General features: G+C 42.6%; 3 protein-coding genes across 7 annotated transcripts; 2 read left to right on the top strand and 1 right to left on the bottom strand.

Moving 5' to 3' along the window:
* The first annotated feature begins 4,058 nt into the window (after nt 1–4,058).
* LOC310879120 (uncharacterized protein) lies at nt 4,059–10,124 on the top strand. 5 transcript variants are annotated; one of them, XM_083793558.1, is made up of 5 exons: nt 4,059–4,820; nt 5,703–5,813; nt 5,960–6,077; nt 8,083–8,167; nt 8,833–8,965. In XM_083793558.1, the coding sequence occupies exons 1-5, from the start codon at nt 4,643–4,645 to the stop codon at nt 8,842–8,844; spliced, it is 504 nt and encodes a 167-aa protein (XP_083649684.1). In that variant the 5' UTR covers nt 4,059–4,642; the 3' UTR covers nt 8,845–8,965. The 5 variants fall into 5 exon arrangements, 4 of the variants coding, with proteins under 4 accessions (XP_083649684.1, XP_083649685.1, XP_083649686.1 ...); XM_083793559.1 differs by having other exon boundaries at nt 8,040–8,167; XM_083793560.1 differs by lacking the exons at nt 8,083–8,167; nt 8,833–8,965 and adding an exon at nt 9,909–10,124.
* On the bottom strand, nt 9,115–12,146 carry LOC310879121 (microsomal glutathione S-transferase 1-like). The gene is made up of 4 exons (XM_083793561.1): nt 12,012–12,146; nt 11,091–11,221; nt 10,149–10,240; nt 9,115–9,490 (listed from the first exon to the last, which is right to left on the bottom strand). The coding sequence occupies exons 2-4, from the start codon at nt 11,214–11,216 to the stop codon at nt 9,244–9,246; spliced, it is 465 nt and encodes a 154-aa protein (XP_083649687.1). The 5' UTR covers nt 11,217–11,221; nt 12,012–12,146; the 3' UTR covers nt 9,115–9,243.
* Nucleotides 12,147–15,282: 3,136 nt separating this feature from the next.
* On the top strand, nt 15,283–21,612 carry LOC310879168 (aquaporin-3-like; the record flags this gene model as incomplete). The annotated part of the gene is made up of 7 exons (XM_083793618.1): nt 15,283–15,390; nt 17,376–17,502; nt 17,984–18,121; nt 18,206–18,324; nt 19,522–19,660; nt 20,638–20,716; nt 21,320–21,612. The coding sequence occupies 7 exons, from the start codon at nt 15,283–15,285 to the stop codon at nt 21,486–21,488; spliced, it is 879 nt and encodes a 292-aa protein (XP_083649744.1). The 3' UTR covers nt 21,489–21,612.
* Nucleotides 21,613–24,269: the final 2,657 nt, after the last annotated feature.

The raw sequence follows: 24,269 nt of genomic DNA, 5'->3' as shown, positions 1-24,269 counted from the left end.
ATGCAGACAATCCGAAATCAGCAGAGAGTGATCGACGTTTGCGCTACTCTATACTCTATACAGTTTATGACATCTTGAACGATGCCTTTCTGGTTGTTCATTTTTCCTAAAATCTTAGTAGGCCTATGTTATTTACCACACACAATAGTAACAGAATCCATTGAAAAATCCCTTTAATCAATAATTTTGGTTTTCTACCATACCGATACTATATTTGAGTCTGTGCAAACAGACCACAATTTACAATTTAGGCATTTAGCAGACGCTCTTAATCCAGAGCGATTTACATTAAGCAAGAACAAAAGCATGGGAATACATCACATAAAAGCATTTATCATGAAACATGCGTAAGCTAAGAAAGTAACAGTGGAATATCTATATAATGAAACTATACATATATATACTACTATGCTATACATATGTACTATGGCGTGCTATGACTATATACAATGCAATTATAGTGCTGTCTACATAACATGCTATAAGTCTGTATCAAATGCTATCTAAGTCTACGGAAGTGCTATCTAAGGGGGTAGGGTAAGTGCTATAGGCCATGATGGAGTCTGAAAAGGTGGGTTTTCAGACTACGGCGGAAGATTGGGAGTGATGCTGCAGTTCTGACTGCAATGGGAAGTGCATTCCACAGTTTTGGAGCCAGAAGGGAGAAGAGTCTGGGACGTGTGGAGCGTTGTCCCGGCGTTTTTAGTGAGGGTACTTCCAGCTTCCCTGTGTTGGCTGATCTGAGTGCGCGGGAGGGTTTGTAGGGTTCAATCATACTTGCAAGATATGGGGGAGCCATACCTTTGGTTGCTTTGAATGCCAGCATCAGAGTTTTATATTCTGTGCGGGCAGCGACCGGGAGCCAGTGGAGGGAGCGGAGCAGGGGGGAGACATGTGAGAATTTTGGCTGGTTGAAGACCAAGCGAGCTGCGGCATTTTGGATCAGCTGGAGAGGCTTAAGTGTGCATGCTGGTAGGCCAGTAAGGAGGGAGTTACAATAGTCGAGTTTTGACAAGACTGTTGTCTCGATTAGGAGCTGGGCTGATTCCTGGGTGAGGAACGGTCTAATTCGTCGTATGTTATAGAGTGTGAACCTACAGGATCGAGTGACAGCTGTGATGTGAGTTTTGAACGAGAGCTGACTGTCCAGGACAACACCAAGATTCCTGGCTGTTGGGACAGACGTTACCAGGGCGTTGTCTACGGAAATAGTTAGCTCCCGCATAGGGCAGGACTTAGCTGGGAAGAAGAGAAGCTCAGTCTTGTCTGGGTTCAGCTTGGGGGTGTCACCAAAAGCCAAATCTTGGTGATTTCTTACAAGTTCGCCCCCAGCTAATTACAATAATCAATACAAAATAAACCAATTGGTTGATACAATCAGAAATTGATTTGTTCTCTGCTGATGTTACGTCCTCTCTCCTCCTCGTAGATCTCACACTCCTTCCTGTGTGTAAAGAGAAGGTTTCCCCTGAACAGCAGATGAGTCCCAGTCCGGCCCAGGTGAAACTAGAACCTCCACAGATGGAAGAGGAACAGCAGGAGATGAGTCCCAGTCCGGCCCAGGTGAAACTAGAACCTCCACAGATGAAAGAGGAACAGCAGGAGACGAGTCCCAGTCCGGCCCAGGTGAAACTAGAACCTCCACAGATTAAAGAACAACAGCAGGAGATGAGACCCATTCTGGTCCAGGTGAAACTAGAACCTCCACAGATTAAAGAGGAAAAGCAGGAGATGAGTCCCATTCTGGTCCAGGTGAAACTAGAACCTCCACAGATTAAAGATGAACAGGAGAAGGAGTTACTTCAAAGACCAGAGCAGGCTGCAGGGTCATGGTTGACATTACTATCAGTGAAAAGTGAAGATGATGATGAAAACAGAGAGACAGAGCCTCTAGCCAGTACCTCAACTCAACACATGAAAACACAAGCTGATGTAGAGCACTGTGGAACATCACAACCAACTAGTTATGACCAGTTCCTCTCTTCACACAGTTTTGAATCTGACATTACTGAAGACAGTGATGACTGGAGTACCCATACAGGAGACAAACCCTTTGCTTGTTCCGTTTGTCAAAAAGGCTTTAGCCGATCTCAAGATCTGAAAACACACAAGAGGACTCATAAAGGGGACAAGCCCTTTGCTTGTTCAGTTTGTATCAAAAGTTTTAACCAATTTGGACATCTGAAAACACACATGGGGACTCATACAGGGGACAAGCCCTTTGTTTGTTCTGTTTGTAGCAAAAGCTTTAGGGAATGTAAAAATCTGAAAACACACATGAGGATTCATACAGGGGAAAAGCCATTTGCTTGTTTAGTTTGTAGCAAAACCTTTAGCTATTCTCAAAGTCTGAAAACGCACATGAGGAATCATACAGGGGAAAAACCTTTTGCGTGTTCAGTTTGTAGCAAAAGCTTTAAGCAATCTGGACTTCTGAAATCACACATGAGGACTCATACAGGGGAAAAGCCATTTGCTTGTTTAGTTTGTAGGAAAAACTTTAGCTTATCGCATAATCTGAAAACGCACATGAGGAATCATACAGGGGAAAAGCCTTTTGCATGTTCATTTTGTAGCAAAAGCTTTAAGCAATCTGGACTTCTGAAATCACACATGAGGACTCATACAGGGGAAAAGCCATTTGCTTGTTTAGTTTGTAGCAAAAGCTTTAGCTTATTTCAAACTCTGAAAACGCACATGCGTACTCATACCGGGGACACACCCTTTTCTTGCTTTATATGTGGTAAAAGCTTTACTACAAATCAATCACTGAAAACACACATGCGTACTCATACCGGGGACACACCCTTTTCTTGCTTTGTATGTGGTAAAAGCTTTACTACAAATCATACACTGAAAAGACATATGAGGACTCATCCGGGGGAAAAGCCCTTAACTCCCCCTGCTCTCCCCGAGTTTCCCGAGTTCCCCTACTAAACCCCAGCCCTCGCCCACCCCTTCCAAAAGTGTACTGGACACAGCTGCGGACAATGATAACATCACCAGTGGGGTCACTCCATGTGAAACCAGGGAAACACTGCCAGAGTGACCCCCACTCCCAGAGTGGGGGTCTCACTTGCCATCAACCACTGCAGACGTCCCACTTGCCACCAACCAGTCACACAAAAAAGTGGACCCTCAGCGATAGAGCTTTCAATGTGGCAGTCCTCTGGAATTCTCTCCCCTTGGAGTTTCGCCAGACACCTACATTGGACTCCTTCAAGTCTCCACTGAAGAGACATTTGTTGGCTTTTGGCAATTAGTTTGTTTGTTTTCTTTTTCTGTATTTTAAAGCGTCCTTGGGTTTCTTTCAAGTTATTATTATTATTATTAACCCCCAAACCTATTCTGTCACACCCCTGTATGGCCACTCCATCCCCTCCCCTCCTCCACTGCGCTACTTATCGGTGGCTCAATCATTAGGCATATCCAATTTGTTAACATAAATACAGACTGTTTTCCTGGAGCAACCACTGCTGAACTCCTTGACAAAATCCCTGCATTCCTGGCTTCTCTACCCTCCTTCGTCATAATGATTGTCCTTCATGTGGAGACCAATGATCGTTATTCAGAACAAACCAATCTATTTTATATGTCTGCTTAATATCTTCAGCAGCAGCCTCTGTTTACATCTCCGGTGCACAACCCACACTGTTGCGTTCACGGAGATGTGAATTATTCACCCTTTTGTATCTGTTTTGGGACCTTCCATTTTATCCTGATGGCCTTCATCTGAGTAATGCCTTAGGGCCGATTCATACTCCTATTTATTTATTTTTAAAGATATTTGTTTGCGGCTTACGCCTTTTATTGGTTTTTTGAAGGGACAGACAGTAGGCTGACAGGAAACGGGAGAGAGATGGGGGAAGACATGCAGTAAAGGCCGTGTCGGGCTCGGGAGTCGAACCCGTGGCACACTGCGACTGGATTACCAGTCGGGTTCCCAGACGGTTACGCCACCGCCTGGGCCATACTCCTATTTTACCGCTGTAGTACCAAAATGATTTCGGCTCGTCAGAAATTTTCAGTAGCACCGAAGAGACGACTTTAGACCCGCCCGAACCTCAAATGACGTCACATTGTAGGCTCTACAGAGCCGAACCGACTTTTATTCGGCTCTAAAATAGGAGTATGAATCACGTCTTAGAAATAAATGGATGCCAAATGTTTGCACATTTGTGTCGCTCCGTAATAGTGTTGATTTTGGTGACTAAAACTATACTATACAGTAAGTTCAGATGCTCAGGTGAAACCCAACAGGTCACCTGCGTCAGCTATAACTTCCTCTATACGGTACACAATACACATCTACAACTATACTTCCCTGTTGTGACTTAAATGGTTCCCTTTCTCTTCTACAAACACAGTAAGTAGTGTTGACATAGAACACAGCAGAGAACACAGTCGATTGCAATAAAAACAGACCAGAGACGAGGATTTTCTACTACAATCACAGTATAGATTGAAGTAAAAACAGACCAGAGAAGAGCTTATTATACTACAATCACAGTATTAGATATCAGTAAAAACAGACCAGAGACAAGTGGACCAGGGTTGAGCAGAGACAGAGAAATAAAGTCTAAATTACAGGACATATTTTGTGGTCGTTATAGTATAGAAACCTATTTGAAGAACAAAAACGATGTCTGAGGAACATCCTGGCGGCGAGAAAGATGCCACCGCAGAGCAGTTCCACCTTGAGGTGGAAAAGATAGTGAGCATCTACGTGTCTCAAGACAATCTGACCATATATGAAAACCCTTGGGTGGTGGAGAACACTTCAAACGACATGCAGGACCCTGGGACGAGTCAGCTGCCAGGTAGGAATGCACACACACACACACACACACACACACACACACACACACACACACACAATACAACAGGATAGAGAAGTGCAGGTTTTCAAAACTTTGCATATCGGTCCATTATTTATTTGGCATTTATAACTTTGAATATTTGGACATGGACCCGTAAGGGTCTCATTTTACACCCAAGAGTTAAAGATCTGTAAGGGTCCATTTGCTTACCAACTCTCCATTTAGCAGCCTGGGGACCACCTGAAACCCCCTCAAGGACTACTGGTGGTCCCCGGACCACTGGTTGAGGACCACTGGTTGAGAACCACTGGGATAGAGTATAACCCACAAGCTAACGTATATACATAATAGCCTACATATTGTTGCTGTCGATCAGAAACCTCATATTTTAACTTAATTTTTTTTAATTGGCGCCCTACTTGACTAACTGTTTTGGACTAGGGCTACTTTTGTCCATTCTGAAAAAAGGGTACAACCACTGAATTAAAAAAAAGCCTCTTTATTCCAAAACTAGGGATGCATCTTTATTGAAATGTTGGCCCATATCCCAACATAAACAACTTGAATGTTGTATTTTTATTTAGAAATTGGCAATTTTGTTTTGAAAGCTTCCCCTGGACACACTGATAGAATCTGCAGTCTTCATCATCACAAAAGGCTTTTTTCAGGCTTTTTTGTTTATTTTTTAACATAATCGGCCGATACCGATGTGATGACCGATTAATTGCACATCCCTATTTTGGACATATGAAGTTTCCACCCGACAGGCCGACAGAGACGATAATTATTCATTACAAGCTATTAGTGCTAAGCCTGCAGCACTTGACCTAGCCTTGATGACCATGCAAAGGTTAATTTATGTCTGATAACTTGTTTTTTCAGTCCCTGACCATGGGGAACACACTGCTTCCTTCAGAGCTGCAGTGTGTTTAGGACTGATGTGTTTTCTACTGCTGACCGTGGTTATAGGACTCACTGTAGTGACTGTACAATGTGAGTGCACGCACGCACGCATGCACACACACACACACACACACACACACACACACATAGTATGTTTTGATGCATTTGCGTTATTATTCATGCTCTATGACAGTCAATAAAGACATAAATCATAATTGTTATTCCTATTCTGACAGTCAATATAGATAGAAATCAGCTACGGGCAGAGATGGTCAACTTGAAGAAGGACCACGATAAATGGTACATACAACCTCAGCAAAGAAATGGAGGAGTTACACTTACACCACATGTTTGGTAAGCAAAATACTATAAAGTATTTTCCCACTACCTACTGTAGATAACTGGCTGATGTTTTGTGCTAACTCAACTGAACCAGAAGTCTCCAACATGCATATGTGTGTCTGTAACACACTGTAGTGCAGGGTTCCCCAATTCATTTTCCTCAAGGGCCATATTTTGACTAGCGTACCAGGCTGGGGGCCGAGTCTGCACGCGCGAGGTCGAGGTCTTGCCCTGAAAATTCATTTTCAGGGCAAGACCCCATTTGAAAAGGATGCCCAGTTTGACATGCATAGGCTACTGACCCCCATTTAATGCCATTTATATCTGGGACCCTTAAAAAAAAAAAGAAAAAAAATATATATATATTGTTTTTCTTTTGGAAATTCTTTCATGGGCCACAAGGGGGCGCTCTGTGGGCCGCAAATGGCCCGCGGGCCGCCTATTGGGGAACCCTGCTGTAGTGTTTAATACTGTTATGATGACTAAAACTAAGACTATAAATATACATTGACAACTAGACTAAATGTTAGGGAGGGACTAGTGGAGAAGAGATCCAGAAGTCATTTTATACGTGTTTTGCGCTCTGAGCTAGAAGATCGGCTATTTTCAGCAAATATCAAAGTGAAAATAAAATTTAGTCGACAAAATCAACTTCGTTCAATTTGGTTCTATCGAGTATACTTTCAGAGTTGCACTCAAGGGGCACTCCAATGTTGAAGCGCTGGGCCCTAGTGGTAAGAGGAAGGACTGCAGGCGGACCCGTGGATTCTTGACGAGGAAACCCCGTGCAACCGAGCGCTCAATGTTAAAGCCCAGCTGCACTTCCGCATTTGGGCACCAAAATTTGGTGCCCAAATGCTGAATCAGCGAAAAATGCGGAAATAGACGGTACTTCCGGCAGCCTTCCGGGTGCTTCAAAACGCCACTGAGCAACTTCCACTGACATGAATAGCAGAGGGAGCGGATCTTCGCGCCAGTTTAGTCTCTATCCTTTTAATACTCTATGGTTGCACTCCACTTGGATCCTCCTAACAGGAACTAAAGCTATAGTTCCGACTGTCTAACCTAACCTAACCCTAACCTAACCATAACCGCAAGCACTGGAGTAGCGCATGTTTGCCAACCTTAACGCATGTTCGCCAACCTTAATCCGAGGTTGGCGGTCCTATGGTATGTCGGATAAAAGTGTGCACCCCCCTCCTAACTATATATATATATATACTATTGGAATCCTAACAAGTTTATTTATTTTTTAATGTCTTGGACCCCAACCTACACTGTGAAATCATCAGGGCTAATTTCACTCTGAGAGTTAGGGGTCCATTTTTGACCCCGTAGGCAGCACATTGAAAACCAGTGTTATATTGCATGCATGACATTTTAAATGCTGAAGACTTTCCTCTTTCTGAGCTGTGTGTGTGCTGTAGTGTCATGTTGTTTTATAACACAGCATGTCATGTTGTTACCTTTTATTACGCTGCTTGGTTGAATGCTTAATTCTGATTGGCCAATCGCTGAATTCAGTGGTGTGCTATTTCTGGATAATGACCGATCAGCTCTAAACAGACCTGCGCTGCGTGAATTTTAGTCTGTATCCAATGTGACAGCCATGTAAACAAACACACAACTAAACATTGCTCTCAATAAGAATGTTTTTGAACATTTTGAGTGAGAAATTGGCGATGCAGTAACCTAAAATTGATTATATTTGATCAACACTTCCTTGTTGATAAGGAAAGGATAAGGAAATATTTACTTACTTTTGGGTCAATTTATTAATTAATGTATTAAGTAGCCCCGTAATAAGCGGGATAATATACTCTACTTTAGAATACCCTTCAGGATGATTAAACATCTTGACTTACGTCATCATCCTGTCATGCATTATTTCTCAACAATTACCGGCGCAGCGTTTATTATCCCTTGCATAACAGTAACACATGTGCCATGTTGTGTTGTTGTGTAAAACCGAAGGTACAGTTTGCACCAACAACTGGAGGTGTTATCGTGTCTCCAGGAGAAAGAGAACGTGGATGGAAGCCAGAAGAAAGGGTAAAAAGGAGCATTCACACCTGCTGGTCATTAACAGCGACGAGGAACAGGTGAGCTATGCATGGTGTCTCCTTCTCCTTTGCAAATAGCCAGGTGCCCGTTGAGCACCGGCCTACGCCTGCTTAGGAATGACGGAAATTGGGAACGATGCAAATAGACAATGCATGCTCTCTATAGGTTGTCCTCAGACGAGCCCTCCATCGTCGCTTCCAGTTATCCCGGTTCTCATCTCCATACATCTGGCCAGTTTGTTTGTGCTTTGCGCTCCTGTGTCTTACATACACATGTTAATGTCGGACGTCCTCGTGACCGGTGCCCGCATGTTGGTTCCCACAGCACTAACGTTGCTGGCTGGCAGCTCTTGGTGTCTTTGGCAGTGTCCTGTTAGTCTCATTCTCCTGGCTGCTATTTTCTGGCTCACCCAAGGCATCATACAGATTGTTGTTGGTAACATGTGTACTCTTGCTGATGTTAAGTCATGCATGCAGCATTCTGGTGTAGCACCCATCTAGAGACGTATTTAAAATTAAATGTACAATTAAAAGATGCATGTCCGTTTAAAACAGAAGTTTATCCTGGAACTAATTCCAAAGGAGGTGATTGGACCGGTCTGGAGTGGTCTGTCTACCAATGGCTAGGGGTGGTGCATGTAATATTACCATCATTATGTGTTGATTATTTGTACACATAGAGGTTGTTTATTTATCTATTGTAGGTTCCAGGATAATTGGCAGTCAGACACGGAGGAAACATCTGGGATGGACAGACTTTGTGCTGGAGCCTCTCAGCATGGATGCCATGTTTCACCATGTGATGAGGAGTCGTTCTGGATGTGTGTGAGAGAGAGAGAAAGATCTCTGATAAACCTTAAAACGTGTGTGTGTGTGTGTGTGTGTGTGTGTGTGTGTGTGTGTTGTCATTTCCCCCCTCAAAAAAAAATATTAAACAATTTCTAGAAAAACATTGAATTTAGTTTTTTTATTCATGCTTTTATTTTATTTTGAAATAATTATGTAGGAAATTAGGAATGTAGGAAAATGTAGGAAACAAAAACATAAAGAGACCCATAAGTGTTTCCACGACCCACAAAGGGGTCCTGACCCAGTGTTTGATAGCGAAGTCATCTCTACAGGTAGGTGGCGGTAGTGAGCACCCTGTAGGCCATAGACAAGGTGACCACCATGCCGGTCATCCAGCTCAGGGCTCTGATTGGCTGGGGCAGAGGGCTCACGTACGCCACCGTGTGGCAGATCCGGGATGCCACAAAGACCCGGAAGTGGATCAGGGCCGTGGCCAGGTCCGGTCCAGTCAGAGAATACAGCAGACCAATCAGAACGAAGGGAACGACGTTCTCCAAATCATTCTGGTGACATCTGTGGATCAGAGTAATCCACACTTATTGTTTTTTATTTATTATTTAAATTTCAACGATTTTGCAACCCTTTTTTTCACCCATGTGTCATTATCTAATGTATTAAGATAATGACATTATCTAATGTAATCCAATTCCTCTGCCAACCTGGGGAGAGCAATGGACTGACCTCATGCTTCTTTCTATGCATGTCCTCATGCATAGAAAGAAGTTAGTTAAAGCTGCTTCTTATCACCTGGCTTCTTATCACCTGACACGGGGAGTGTCCCCGGTTGGACGTAGCGTGTGGAAGGAATGGGTGGAACACGTTATTCCAACCAGTTCCTTTCCCCTCCATCAGGTGCCCTGGCTGGTCAGGTGGAGGCAGTTTAGAGACCAGGACTACTAAACAGAAAGGCCCTTTTACCAACCCCACCCAGGGTATGAGCACTGATGATGCGGAGGAGAGAGCACGCCCCCAGCGCCCACCGTGCCCCCAGCGAGAATCGAACCCAGGACCTTAGCTGTGAGGCGACAGCACTACCGACTGCACCACCGTACCCCCAAGTATAGTCCACTCTTGACTCTGTATAACACATGATCCCGAAATGAATCCCCTCTCACACGTATAGCGGATGTGAGATCTGCTACGTGTCGTGAGCTTGTAGACGGAGTCGTACCTACGTACTCGCTCCACGTCCGGGTCCACGCGGACCAGCTTCCTGTCCTCTTCCGCGGACACTAACCTGGTGTCCTCCACGTTCGCAAACACCTGGAGACCAAGACAAGTCACACGAGAAGAGGTCAAGTTGTAAAATGTAAAAATGTAAAAATGAAATGTTCTGTGTTTTTAAACCCGACGCTCCCCATGAATAGTTAGTTAAAGTTAAAGATGGAGTGCCACAATTTTTGTATTTTTCCAGTTTTTCATGTGTCTATGAGGTGACAGTACTTCATTAGACACCTTGGAGTCGTTTTTATGTGCAATGGTTCAGTTCAGGTGGATCACCACTCATCACCACCCACCAGGCAAACCAGGCATACTTAATGAACTGGTGGACGTGTCCACATACAAGCATGATTTTAACAAATACTGTACACTTTTTGGAAAAAAGTTCTTCCTCCTTATATTATAATAATACCTGATGATCATGTTTTAGGGTGGAAAAAAATTGTGGCACTCCATCTTTAAACGAGCACTTAACTCATTTTCAACTTTATCTTCAGGCTGAACAAGCTCTTGAACACACAATATTTAACGATTGCGACCTTTGTCATATAATCGGTCCAGGAATAGCCTATAAAAGAATACATACTGTATCACAAGTTGTTTTCTAATCACTTGCTTTTCGAGGTACATTGTACACAGTACATTTTACTGAGAGGTTTTGAGCTTGTCGATCTGCTACTTCTGCTACTTTTGAATTTGAATCCTGAAAGTAATAGTTTTGGTTTCCACCCGACAGAGACGATATTAAGGTTGGGTCTAAAATGCATAAGCGAGGGATAAGATACCCCGTGCCGGTCACTGTTGATAAATCACCCCCAACAAGCGCACACTGTTTTACTGGTCAAGCGGAAGTATAGGTAGTGAGCGCTGGCATTAGTATAAAGCGTGCTACCTTCCTGGTCAGACGGAAGTAGGAAGTAAGTGGTGACATCAGCATCATCTTCACAACGACCACGGTAGCGTGTGTGGAGAACGCCAAAAACACCTCGCTGTCAATCATATGAGTCAGCTCCACCATTTTACCTGCCAGGAAGTAATAGTATCAATAAGTATCAATAACACAAAATAAAAAACATACTCTGTTTACATGTTAGAACGCCTGTATTAAAGACATTTCATTGAGTTAAACTATATTGGCACCAATGTGAAAGTTCTGAAATTGCTCAAAATTTGTCACTTTGTCACATAAATATCAGATCTACAAGCCCTTTGAGATGCAAGTTTGCAACACGTTCTGTACTTGTAGATCTGCTCGTTGTGAAAGGATTGACAAGTTTTGCCAATAATGAGATGTTGATGCCAACAACTTTGGCAAAATGAACACTCGACTCTTTCTTCACCATAAAAGGAGGGAACTTGCTCTAAATGCAAACAGCCTGATTTGATTAAATCAACAATGTGCAGCATAAGCTGTACTGGAAAAAGTACTCACATGTTTTACTTTAGTAAAAAATTGCAATACCACAATATAAACATACTCTGTTACAAGTCCTTTATTCAAAACTTGAAATAGAATTCTGTATTAAAAAGTATAGGCATCAAAATAGATTAAAATATAAAAGTACCAAAGTAAAAGCACTCACATTTTAAGTAACAGCAAGTTTTACAAGATCACACATCACAGCTATAACAGATTTAGTTTCTTACATTTTGGAAATTATATACATACTTTAGGAAATGCATGCAGTTGCTATCTACCATTGAACATACTGTACATTTTAGTACAGGCCATAGCCATATATACTAACTGGTAACATCTACTGTACAGTATAGCATAATCTATAGTACTATATCTTATAGTAAAGTAACCTACTGTATGTCCTCCACGACCTTGTCTTTTTGGTTGACAGCGTTGGTCCTCGTGGGGACGTCTCTGTCTGTCCAAGGTGTTTCAGCTTGTACTCGTGCAAGGGGACGTCTCTGTCTGTCCAAGGTGTTTCAGCTTGTACTCGTGCAAGGGGACGTCTCTGTTTGTCCAGGGTGTTTCAGCTTGTACTCGTGCAAGGGGACGTCTCTGTCTGTCTGTCTGTCTGTCTGTCTGTCTGTCCAATGTGCAACACGGTCAGACTTGTGGAATGTCTGCCAGATGTTACGCAATCCGTTTGTTGGACAGAGCAAATGTTAACCCCTTGCAGTCACACACTGACACAGTTTCTACACCCATTAACAGCAGATTCTACAAAATGCCGTCTAAATCAGTAGGCCTATAGTTCTCACAATTTCAATATTAAAGGACATATTATAATATATATTTTCAACCAAGGTTCATGTTTTAGGTTGCTATTAGAAATAACGGTAGTGGGTCGCACTGGTAGGCCTACCTACTCGCACACACCAAGACTTCAGTTCAAAATATTTACTGCATTTTTTTAACAGGGACAAACGTTTCGGCTATCCAGCCTTCATCAGTGTGGAGTAAGAATAAGGTTTTTATTAGAGAAAGTAGAAGTTGAGTTTTGTCATTTGCTGCTTTCATTCGTTTTAACGATTTTAGCTATTTTTGACAGGGAAGCGGGGGCATTCGAACAAGTGGCTAAAAGTGGCTAAATATTACGGCGATTTCTTTATTATCATTTACTATAGTCATTAGTCCAGTCCTACCAATTACCCCAGGAAATTACATCTGGCCTAGTTGTTGTCTCCACCAGGCCGAAGGCATGGGGGGAGAGTATGTTTTGCACTCCGTCCGTCCGTCCGTGTGTCCGTCTGTCCGTCCGTCCGTGTGTGTGTGTGTGTCTGTGAGCAGCTAATCTCGGCCACCGTTAACCCGGTCGATGCCAAATTTTTTACACACACTCCCTGGATGCCAACGATCAACCTCTGCCCCAAACTTTCCAGAACGGCCTGTTATAGCGCCACCAGGAGGCCGCTTTGTGCAAAACAAGTTTTTGCACAGTACACCTACAGATTTTGTCCAAACATCACGCAAATTGGTACACAGTCTCTCTAGAGCCATTCAACGAAACCGGTCTTTCATATTTCTCAGACTCCATCCTGATTGGTTAAGATTGGCTTCCAAAGTTCACAGAACGTGCTCAGTTTAAAAAAAATGCTGCAAATCATGAACACATCGCGTGATTTCCGTGAAATTGTGCACCCACATTCCCACTAGGCCGAGGACGAAATGCCACATGAACAATTTCAACTCAGCCTCAAAGTGTTTTTACCTCTAACTGCACGGATCTGTGGATAACTTTGTATGCCAACTCCCTAGAGGCCAAGGAAAAACCTTTGCCTGGAATTTTTCACATCTGCTCTTTATAGCGCCACCAGGAGGCCGACATATGTAAAACACATTTTCTATTATTATTTACTTTTGTTGACCTTTTATCCAACCACCAGATGAAGGCAAGCTGCAATGTCCTACATTCCTATCCTGGTGGAGACCTGTGCCCAGAAGGGCACTTTTTCTAGTTTTCTATGTGTCTGAACGAACAACTGAATACAAGGGGGCTGCCATACTGTGTGGCTCAATATGTCAGTTTGTCACCTCCCCCTTCACATTCAATAGATCCTGTGATCTTTTGTGGCCAGATGTACTTTTCTGAGGTCTAGGACTATAGTAAATAATAATAAATAAATCGTTGTAAATTTTGCCACTATAGTTCGAATGGCCCCACCCCCCTGTCAAAAAGAGCTAAAATCGTTAAAACGAAAGAAAGCAGCAAATTAAAAACCGTAAATAAAAAAATTACGCTCATCTTTTACTTTCTCTAATAACCTAAAACATGAACCTTAGTTGAAAAGAAAAAAACTATGTTGTCCGGCAGCCCATTGTTACGATGGGCCGCTGTTCCGACTGGTCAGCTGGTCGCTGTTCCGACGACCCTTGGTTCTCTTTTTCGAAATGTGTGCTCAACAGTGCGCTGAATAAAGGTACTTAGTTAGGCTAATATCCCCCACTGAGGGGAGACAGTCCAGAAGTTAGTTTTTTTCCTCTAATTGAGGGAGGGGTTCCTGCATGAGAGAGACTTTAAAGTAAAAACATACTCACACATTCACTGGAAGTCAAGAGCAGCAGACCACAGACCACGGTCGGTAGCAATTACTTTGTACTCAATTACATTTGCTTACTTTGTTTTTCATAAATTGTACTTGACTAGTTTAAACCCTAAGGCATTATTTAAACAATGTATATTCAAAGACTTGTACTTTCTTTTTATAGTATAGATCTACAAGCTCATCTACAAGCTGCTATTTAAACATTAAATCAGATAACCCAGTAACTGAGTATCAATGTATACATTCCTTTCTCAAGTCATTATTCAAATTACTACTTTTAATTCCACCTCGGTCATTATGTTTTTTTACTACTTGAGTAACAGTGTTCAACTATTCTACCCACCTCTGCCTACCACAGGTCAATCATTGGAAAACGCTCTAATCTATGAAATATGTAACATTGACAAAGACCAATGTTAAGGCCATTTTCACTATGATCTTAGTTTTAATTTGTTTGATATAGGTAATACATCAAATGCATTATGCATAGAAATAGTATACAGTAGGTAAACGAAGAACCTATCATCACCAGTCTTAAACATTATAATGAAATAAATAAAGTATACTATAGGATGCCAGTTCAACAAATGAACCTGGCATCTGTCTACATATCTATACATATAAGCCTGCAAGGCATAGGCGGCGGGTGCATAAGGCTAGGGAAGGCTTAGCCTTCCCAAAAATTATGCTGGGTATTTTTTTTAATATATATAATATATGTGCGCAGCATTATAGAAGGCTATTGTGTGTTGTCGCTGCCCCCTGGTGATCGCTGATCGGACTATACACTATACAGCAACTCATTTTTAGACCATCTGGGAAATAAATAAATAAATAAATCCGCGGCGGCGGCCTCGCTTCGCTCGGCCGCGAGAGTCCCCCCCCCAACGCAATTCTATAGCCTACCCAAAGGTAAAACGCACCCGCCGCCTATGCTGCAAGGACGTCAAGGCTATAGGGCAAGTGCTACGGGCTAAAGTGGAATCTGAAGAAGTGAGTCTAATTCAGATGTTGGCAGAAGATCGGGAGTAATATATGTTCCTTAACAGTCATTGTTTACCCCCTCCTACCACAGGTTCATGATGGGAAGACAACAGGACGTGTTAGACCGGCTGGCACAGAGCTTCCAGACGCAACACCCTCTGCTGCGCCAGGCCCTGGCGGAATGTCTGGGCACCCTCATCCTGGTGGTGAGTTACTTTAATCCAGTGGTTTATTTGAACCTTTTTCATGTCAAGGTCCATTGTTTATTCACCATTTGAGCCACGGACCACCATTTGATGAGATTTAGTCTCTCAGACATGCACAAAACTACATCATTAGATTCTAGAAAATTATAGATAAGATAACGTTGATCAAAATAAAACATTCTTCTACATTCTCTAATTGTGTATACTTCTTGTTAATGAACTAGTAATGCAGATGTTTAGAATCGAACTTAGGTCTAAATGGGTCATGGTTCTCAACCACACTGCCTGTCTCCCCAGCTCTTTAGAAAACAGAACATCTATATCTATAGGCTATATTTTCAGGCAGGATACCAATTTCATCCAATCAAGAGAAATAGCCTACAGTACATTGCATGACATATTGTAGGTCGGATAAACAAATGGAACTGGTGGAAGTGATGACAGAAGTAATTCAGTGAGCAGCAGACCGAATTAGAACAATTTAGGCTGATAAATCCTCCTTCCCGACTGGATGAAATTGATATCCCCACCTGAAGAGTATTTTCTGTTTATTAAAGAGCTGGAGAGAGGTCCACCAAATCTTGTGTGCGATAGGGACTTTATTGCTATTATTTTTACACGAAGCACTTGAGCCCTTGGAACAAACAATAGCCAAAATGAGTGGGGGTCGCAGCTAAGAAGTCCTTGGCCTGAAAAACGTTGAAGACCCCCTGCTCTATAGACGACTACTATCAGAATATGCAGCTTAAACCTTTAACATAAAAAACAGTTTTGTTTTAACCACAAATATGTAACACTTTACAGCACCGTTCAAACCCTCACACACCTTGGAATACGGCTAAGACAAACAACAGGTTTTCAGTGTAACATATATGAAAGCATCAACAGCATGGGGAGAGTGTGACGGTGTTGTTCTGATAGCCAGCAGTGCAGTCCGCTCAACGCCCTCTGAGAAAAACCTCATCTATTTGTTATTCTGCTGCCCAGAAGCCGTGCTCGAAAGTAACATTATTCTATACATCTAATCTAAGAGGCAAATTATTGTGCTTTTTTCTCCCCTACAATTATATGAATTATATAGCCTATTATATCAAAGTGCTACTGCAAGGGGAAATCCAAACATTTAAAAAAACTATTACAATAATAATAATAAAAAACAGTGAAATGAATAGAATCAGATCAAACGTCAGCTATACAGAGCTGAGAAAAGGTTTAAAAAGTATAAAAGGCACACAATGCATCAATAAAGGCCTATTCATACTCCCGTTGTAGGTGACCACCAAAACGGTGCTTAGTAAAAACAGACAGATGTGTTTGGGTGAGCGGTGAGTCGCTTATCACCGCATGACGTCATGCTGTCATTTTCCCAACCACCACGTGGTCACCTTATCACCTAAAACTGGAGTTTGAATAGGCCTTTAGTCCATTTAGGCAAATGCCTTGTTAAAAAAATACATACCGGTATAGTGCTCAAGAAAGACGCAGGAACGCAAAGCACCAACGAGCTGGCCAGATGAATGGCGAACCGGGATGACTGGAAGCAACAATGGAGGGCTCGTCTAAAGACCACCTAGAGAGATTATGTGGTGTTTTCCCAGCACCCCTCATGCTCAGGGAGATTCCCCGACTAAAACTGCAACTCCCATACACACAACCCATTGGTGGTCAGGGAGACACCCTGACTAAAACTACAAGCAGGTCTCAACGGGAGGCTCGAGCCCTGGGTCAAGTGATGAAGTTATTGACATTGTGTTTGACCTATTTCTTCTACAGTATAATTATGTCATCACTGTCGGGTGGTAACCATGTCCAAAACTGTGTGTGTGTGTGTGTGTGTGTGTGTGTGTGTGTGTGTGTGTGTGTGTGTGTGTGTGTGTGTGTGTGTGTGTGTGTGTGTGTGTGTGTGTGTGTGTGTGTGTGTGTGTGTGTGTGTGTGTGTGTGTGTCTGTGTGCGTGTGCGTGTGCGTGCGTGTTCCACTGTGCAGATGTTTGGATGCGGTGCAGTGGCACAGATGGTGTTAAGTGGCGGCTCTCATGGCATGTTCCTGAGTGTCAATCTGGCCTTTGGCTTTGCTGCAACACTGGGCGTCCTGGTGAGCGGACAGGTGTCAGGTGAGAGCAATTATAGATCTAGTGGTGGAAAGTAACTGGTAAGTAAATTTACTTAAGTGCTGTAATACAATTTTGAGGTATTTGTACTTTACTGGAGTATATCCAATTTCCGGTGCTTTTACTTCTACATCTCAGAGGCAAATATTGTACATAAATTTAATCCAAGCTCACAATGCGTTGCGAGCTTGTAGATCTCCTATTCAAAGGATCTCTGGGTTCCTTGAGGGAGTTCCAAAAAGACCCTTACAGGTCTGTAACTCTGAGAGTGTGGAACAAATGGAACCAAATGGACCCATAATTAAACAAAATTCCATTTATACACTCTCAGAGTTATGGGGGTGGTTGAAATTAAAAGGTTTGATAACCAGTTAATAAGAATGTCACTACTCACTAATAATTGTTAAAGCGCAGCACAAGGCTGCTTTTACTATGATTACGGGGACATTTGAACATGGCAGTGTTATTGTTTTCATATGTTTAGGAGGACATTTAAACCCGGCAGTGACATTTGCAGTATGTTTACTGGGCAGAGAGCCTTGGAGGAAGTTCCCTGTGTTTTTCTGCTCCCAGACGCTGGGCGCTTTCCTGGCTTCTGCCATCATATTCTGCATGTATTTTGGTATGTGTCTGAAAAATCTATAAATCAATCAATAAAGAAATAAATTAACAATAACAATAACAGTGGTTTATATGTTTCCTACAGATGCATTATGTGACTTTGGCCAGGGTGTATTCATGGTAGAGGGGGTGAATGCTACTGCTGGTATATTTGCCACCTACCCATCCAGTCACGTCAGCCTGCTTAACGGAGTCTTTGATCAGGTGAGTTGTATTCCTGTGGGTTGTGTGTTTAACCTATTTTATGGGTTCAATTACATCATTTGTTGCTGTTTCAATGCATAATGGCAATGGTTGAAGTGTGATTCTTTTCATGATTATAATGTAAGTTTGTCCAATCTGTATGGTAGAGTATGTTAAGTAAGCGATAATGTCTGGCTAGGTGGTCATTGTCGGGAGATAATTCACTGACAGGGTGATTAACCACCGACGAGAAGCGGAGCAGGCTGTTATCCAGAAATAACAAACCGCTGAATTCAGCGATTGACCAATCAGAATCAACCAAGCCATGTAATAATAAAATATAACTTATACAATTGGGGTATGTTGTCTCCCTGGGGTATGTTGTCTCCCTGCTCTTCTATTGAGACATTTAGATCGTGTCAAAGATCAATTTTGACCTGACGGTCAACATTCAAATCATCCCCTGTGCAAGAAGGCAGGCTCAAGCTTTTTCGATCTGACCAATAATATTGGAATGGCATATGATCATTATGGGCAGATTGGTTGGTACTGCGCTTCTGGACAACTGTATATCCAAACTACTCGACGGGCATAACACGCCCTAGAATGTATTTCTATCTATAAAATAATTCACACTTGCGTGAAGTGAGCGGCGCTCATTTCATCATACATCACATTCCGTGCTCAGCCAATCAAATCATTTCCGTGGTACACACACTCAGACACACAATGCTGGGCATACTCAGAAATCAGCTGGACAGAGTCAGACCACCTGATTCTCCATCTCCTCTCTGTACTGTGTCTCATCACCATTCGTGACTAGACCCACCACTGTCATATTGTCAGCTAATTTGATGATGTGATTGGAGCTGGAACTGGCAGAACAGTCGTGAGTCAGTAAGGTGAACAGGAATGGACTGAGTCGACGCAGCGCTGGGGAGGGGTGCATGTGTTTGTTTCCGACATACTAACAGTCCGACATTAGTCCGACACCCTACCCCTATAACCCTTACCTCACCTGTCCACCAGTGACATAATCGATGGGAAATCCAAGCTAATAGAAACTGCAGGCTTAGAGTAGAAATGTTTGGGGGGATTTTATCATGCACATTAGTGAGGACCAATTCTATATGAAGATAGGTTGAAGTGGTGAAGTGGTCCATGGAAGTGCTCTTTTACTGTACCACTGAACAATGCACCCCTGTCCTTGTATCTTAGCTGATTGGAACGGCATCGCTGGTGGTGTGCATCCTGGCTATAATGGACCCTCATAACAACCCTGTTCCCAGAGGACTGGAAGCCTTTAGTGTGGGCCTGGTGGTGCTGGTGCTCGGTCTGTCCATGGGCTTCAATTCAGGTTAGTATGGGCCTGGTGGTGCTGGTGCTCGGTCTGTCCACGGGCTTCAATGCAGGTTAGTGTGGGCCTGGTGGTGCTGGTGCTCGGTCTGTCCATGGGCTTCAATGCAGGTTAGTGTGGGCCTGATGGTGCTGTCGCTCGGTCTGTACATGGACTTCAATGCAGGTTAGTATGGGCCTGGTGGTGATGGTGCTCGGTCTGTCCATGGGCTTCAATGCAGGTTAGTGTGGGCCTGGTGGTGATGGTGCTCTGTCTGTCCATGGGACAGTATCACAATGACAGTCAATCAACTTTATTAATTTTACTCCTTCGCCCTTTCTTAGTGTTTTTTCCCCTGATGAAGTTGTTTTTCTTTGTTGTCTTCTCATGTCCCCCATAGTCTTTGGGTATCTATATATTTATATCATATCAATTTGAGATATTATTATTGTCACATCACAGGTTTACAGGTGTAAAACAGTGGGTGGAATTCCTGTTATATTTACACTGTACACATCTATAGATTACTATCTCTATGTATTACCTTGCTTATACTGTAAGTTGCTTTAAGAGCGTCCGCTAATGCCTAAATTTAAAATAGTTCTGGCAGACATACTTATTTCCTGTGTCGAGAAATTACCTACTTGATCTTTCACGGGCAGATAGCTCTTTCAACCAATCAGATTGCTTCCTTGACACTATCTGTTGTATAACCACAGTTAATCAGCCCATAACCCATATAGTCCAGTTTGTTGTACAACAGTATTGCAGTATTGCTTGTAGATGGCCTATTTGTACGCTGTTCTAAAATTAAAAATAGGGTAAAAAAATGTATTTGCCATTTTCGGCAAAGATATTTGGTGCAGAAAAGAAGAAAATGGATCCAAGTAAAAGCGACAACTCAGTTCCAGTTCACCAAATATTTGTTAAAATCGATTATGGGTTATTTGTTATAATCAATTTGTTTGATAAAGTGTTGCACTCCCAAATGCATGCAGGCTATGCATTCAACCCAGCCAGGGACCTAGGACCACGCCTCTTCACAGCGCTGGCAGGCTGGGGTGACCAGGTCTTCACGTAAGTTCTGTTCTGTACACCTCCTGAGCGCTGGTGGAAAGACACTACAAGGACCATTTCTCAATACATTAAAGCACTGGTTCTCAAACACTGGGTCTGGACACATTTGTGGGTCACGGACACATTTGTATGGCTCCCTTTATACTTTTTTCCCCTACATTTAAAGAATATATAATGTATTATTTATTCAAAAATGATTCAGTGGCCTAAACATTCCCCAAAGAATATACAAATATTTCCATGAATTAAAAACAAAATTCAATGATTTTTACAGTAATCTCGTGAAGAAATAAACAAAATATCAAAGAAATCCCATTAATTACAAAACAAATGTTTCAGAAGTAGTGAAAATAGACGATCTACAAGCTCTCAATGTGACGTGAAGTGCCTTGTTGTGAGCTTGTAGATCGGCCATTTTCACTAGTTTGGGTCTTAATTTCTCTTTTGGGTCTCGAGCAAAAAAACGTTTTGGAACCACTGCATTATATCGCTTGTTCTTGAACCGTTTCATGTTTGTTCTCTCCCTCTCTCTCTCTCTCTCTCTCTCTCTCTCTCTCTCTCTCTCTCTCTCTATCTCTCTCTCTCTCTCTCTCTCTCTCTCAGAACCAGATCCTACTGGTCTCTGGTCCCCCTGTTTGTCCCCTTCCTGGGTGCAGCAGTCGGGGTGATGGTGTACCAGCTGATGGTTGGATGTCAGGTGGAGGCAGAGGTGAAGCCTGAGGAGGGAAGAGTGGGGGTTCAAAATGTGAAACTTTCCAATATCACCACATAAAGGTCATTTTCAAACATTTTAATCAATATCACGTACCAGATAAAGATCTGTTTATTCTCAACCATTCTAATGTCTAAAGGACCCTCAGTTTGAAATTGTGCATTGATTATGCCACGGAACCACGTTTGACACCCTTTCATTCTTCTGCCTACACTGTCATGTCCTAGTGTGAGTGAATAGGGGAAGGGGATCAATGTCACGTGATTCTTTGTTTGATGCCATAAAAACCCAGATGTGTGTCTCAAAGAATGTGATTATTGGCAGAATTGAGAAAAAGTATACAATATGTCCCGTTTTCATTTTTCGGTGGTTAATAATACATGATACAATTAATATAGCGCTTTTCAATGTATACTCAAAGTCGCTTTACAGAACAACATAATATAAACAGTTTTATTAGAAATATAAACTAGTTAAAAAGTTTAAAAGCTAGGTTAAAAACTAGAAACTACGGTAGGCAAACAAAGTGGGGGTTGGGGAATTATGAAGGTGGGGGCAGCACGGATGTGAGCTGGGAGTGAGTTCCACTGTACATTCCACAGTGAGGGGGCCAGGTTCGCTTGTGGGGTTGCAATTATACCTGCACAACAATAGTTCAACATATATGATGCCCTTTGACGGAAAGAAAATACATAAAATGTAACAATGTGTACATTCCCTAATAATGCAATTCCAATGGTATAGCTGTTGTTTTCACCCCAAAATACCCGTATGTGTGTCTCATCGCTGGGAACTCAATCTACTCTATAAAACCCTCCTTATTAAACAGAAAATGCATTGCCATTTACCAATTGTATGCAATCAGGATAGAGAACTCAGGCCTCCCGTTAGTTCGACCTAACACTATCCCAAACCTTAACCTAACCCTAACCTCACAGGAATCCACAGGTGAATTGTAACCCGCAGCGCAGATTAGTTGTAACCCGTCACGTTGGGAGCCACAGGTGAATACTGAATTGTAACCCGCAGCACAGGTCGAACTAACCGGAGGTGTGACAGTCAAGTCCCCAGCTTGTGTACGGTGTACATCAAATAGCCGATGTACACCGTATACTATACGGTGTACATACGGTGTATAGGGTAAAAGTTGAGTGAGCTGTCTCATCCAAGACCCAAATTGCATATTCTTTATAGCCTTCTTGTTTGTCCAATAAGGAGTCTCCACTCTCCAGCTCCTTATTAAACAGAAAATGCATTTACCAATTGTATGCAATCAGGATAGAGAACTCAGGCATGCTACGGGTTAAACAAGTGACATTGGAAGTGATGACACAAATAAACTAGCACATTTTTTAACCGGGACACTATAACATTTAAGCTGATAATTAAGGAAAACTCTATGGCAATGATTAACCATTTTTTCAATATAACTCACCTACCTCATGTGATCCCTAAACCTGGCAGCCTGTTAACTAACATCCATTTCTAATGTAGTTGTAGTTGTATACAATGTAACTTTATTTTGTGTGTAAATAAAAATGACTTTTGTGACCAATCTTGTCTATTTCATGTCAAGGACCCCCAAATTGGCCAGGAGACCCCCATCTGAAAACATTTTGTGCCAGGAGAACCCCGAGAGATTTGGGTTGTAAATATTTAAAACATATTCCAAATTGTCACAAGCTTTTTCATGAGGTCAAACTGTGACACCCTAATCGGACAAACGGTTGCTTTGTACGTACCAGGCTCTATACGTGTGTGTGTGTGTGTGTGTGTGTGTGTGTGTGTGTGTGTGTGTGTGTGTGTGTGTGTGTGTGTGTGTGTGTGTGTGTGTGTGTGTGTGTGTGTGTGTGTGTGAGAGAGAGAGAGAGGGGGAGAGTGACAAAAAACTGCAAACTAGCCTATACTATTCCATCTCACAAATGGTCAAAGCCTCGTACTTCATTATGCAAGGGGTGCACGCATCGACAGAAGTGAATGTGCATTGCCGCCCATGGGCGCACTAAATAACCAGACAGTGCAAAGCGGGTGCTTATATGACCACACCTCCCCTAATCTCTCTTTTGGGTTATGGGCTAAAGTTTGGGAACCACTGATCTTATCTATCTATCAGCGACAGTTACACACCTCCTCCACCAGGGGGCGAAAGGCATTAAGGCAAGTGCCCTGGATCCTGTGTTCATTCTTGGCAGTCACGTTGACCAGGAAGTAAGTCCCTAAGGTTCTTCCTGAGTTCCTGTTGAGTTCACACACAGACACACGAGGTTTCTCCTAAACGAAGACGGTCTCACAACAAAGGAGGTTAATAATGTCTCATAAAATGAGTTAAAATGTCTCTTAAATTAGTTTAAATGTATCATAAAGGTGGTCAAATGTCTCATAAAGGAGGAAAAACGTTTCTTAAAGGAGATAAAACGAATCAAATGGAGTCTGTACGGCTGGAGATAAATGGACACATGACGTCGGTGGGTGAGCAGATATTGTGTGTTTTGGAGAAACACACAAGCGGTGATGTTTGTCGGGTCAGAGTGTTTGTGTTGGAGCGCCTAAGTGCTGCAGCACAGTTCATGTGCAACCTATTCCAGAGAGAGATGGAGACACTACACACTGTTGCAGGTGAGACGCGCCCGTAACTTGCTCCTCCAAGGGAGCTAGCTGTCTTGGCGTGGCTTGTTGCCTGCCTGGTTGGAGATCGGGGTTCGATTCCAGCTCAGGGTGCTAAATGCGTTACATTGGTGTCGGAAGTGGCCGAGGACCCCTGCAGCGTTTCAAATTATTTAAATTAATAATTATGTATTTGGCCACGGACCCCCATCTGAAAATAATGTTGTGACATCGAGG

Source organism: Protomyctophum parallelum (genome assembly GCF_964188405.1).
Source record: "Protomyctophum parallelum genome assembly, chromosome: 21".
Lineage (NCBI taxonomy): Eukaryota > Metazoa > Chordata > Actinopteri > Myctophiformes > Myctophidae > Protomyctophum > Protomyctophum parallelum.
The sequence above is the reverse complement of the archived record's forward strand: the minus strand, read 5'-3'. Positions and strand labels throughout refer to the sequence as shown.

Bases quoted from the DNA above. Each gene is read 5' to 3' on its own strand.
- LOC310879120 (XM_083793557.1), top strand. From the start codon at position 4,643: ATGTCTGAGGAACATCCTGGCGGCGAGAAAGATGCCACCGCAGAGCAG. The intron at 5,814-5,959 runs GTGAGTGCACGC...CTATTCTGACAG, and splicing joins CACTGTAGTGACTGTACAAT to TCAATATAGATAGAAATCAG. The intron at 6,078-8,082 runs GTAAGCAAAATA...TCGTGTCTCCAG, and splicing joins ACACTTACACCACATGTTTG to GAGAAAGAGAACGTGGATGG.
- LOC310879121 (XM_083793561.1), bottom strand. From the start codon at position 11,216: ATGGTGGAGCTGACTCATATGATTGACAGCGAGGTGTTTTTGGCGTTC. The intron at 10,241-11,090 runs GTAGCACGCTTT...CTTGGTCTCCAG, and splicing joins ACTTCCGTCTGACCAGGAAG to GTGTTTGCGAACGTGGAGGA. The intron at 9,491-10,148 runs GTACGACTCCGT...TCTGATCCACAG, and splicing joins GACGTGGAGCGAGTACGTAG to ATGTCACCAGAATGATTTGG.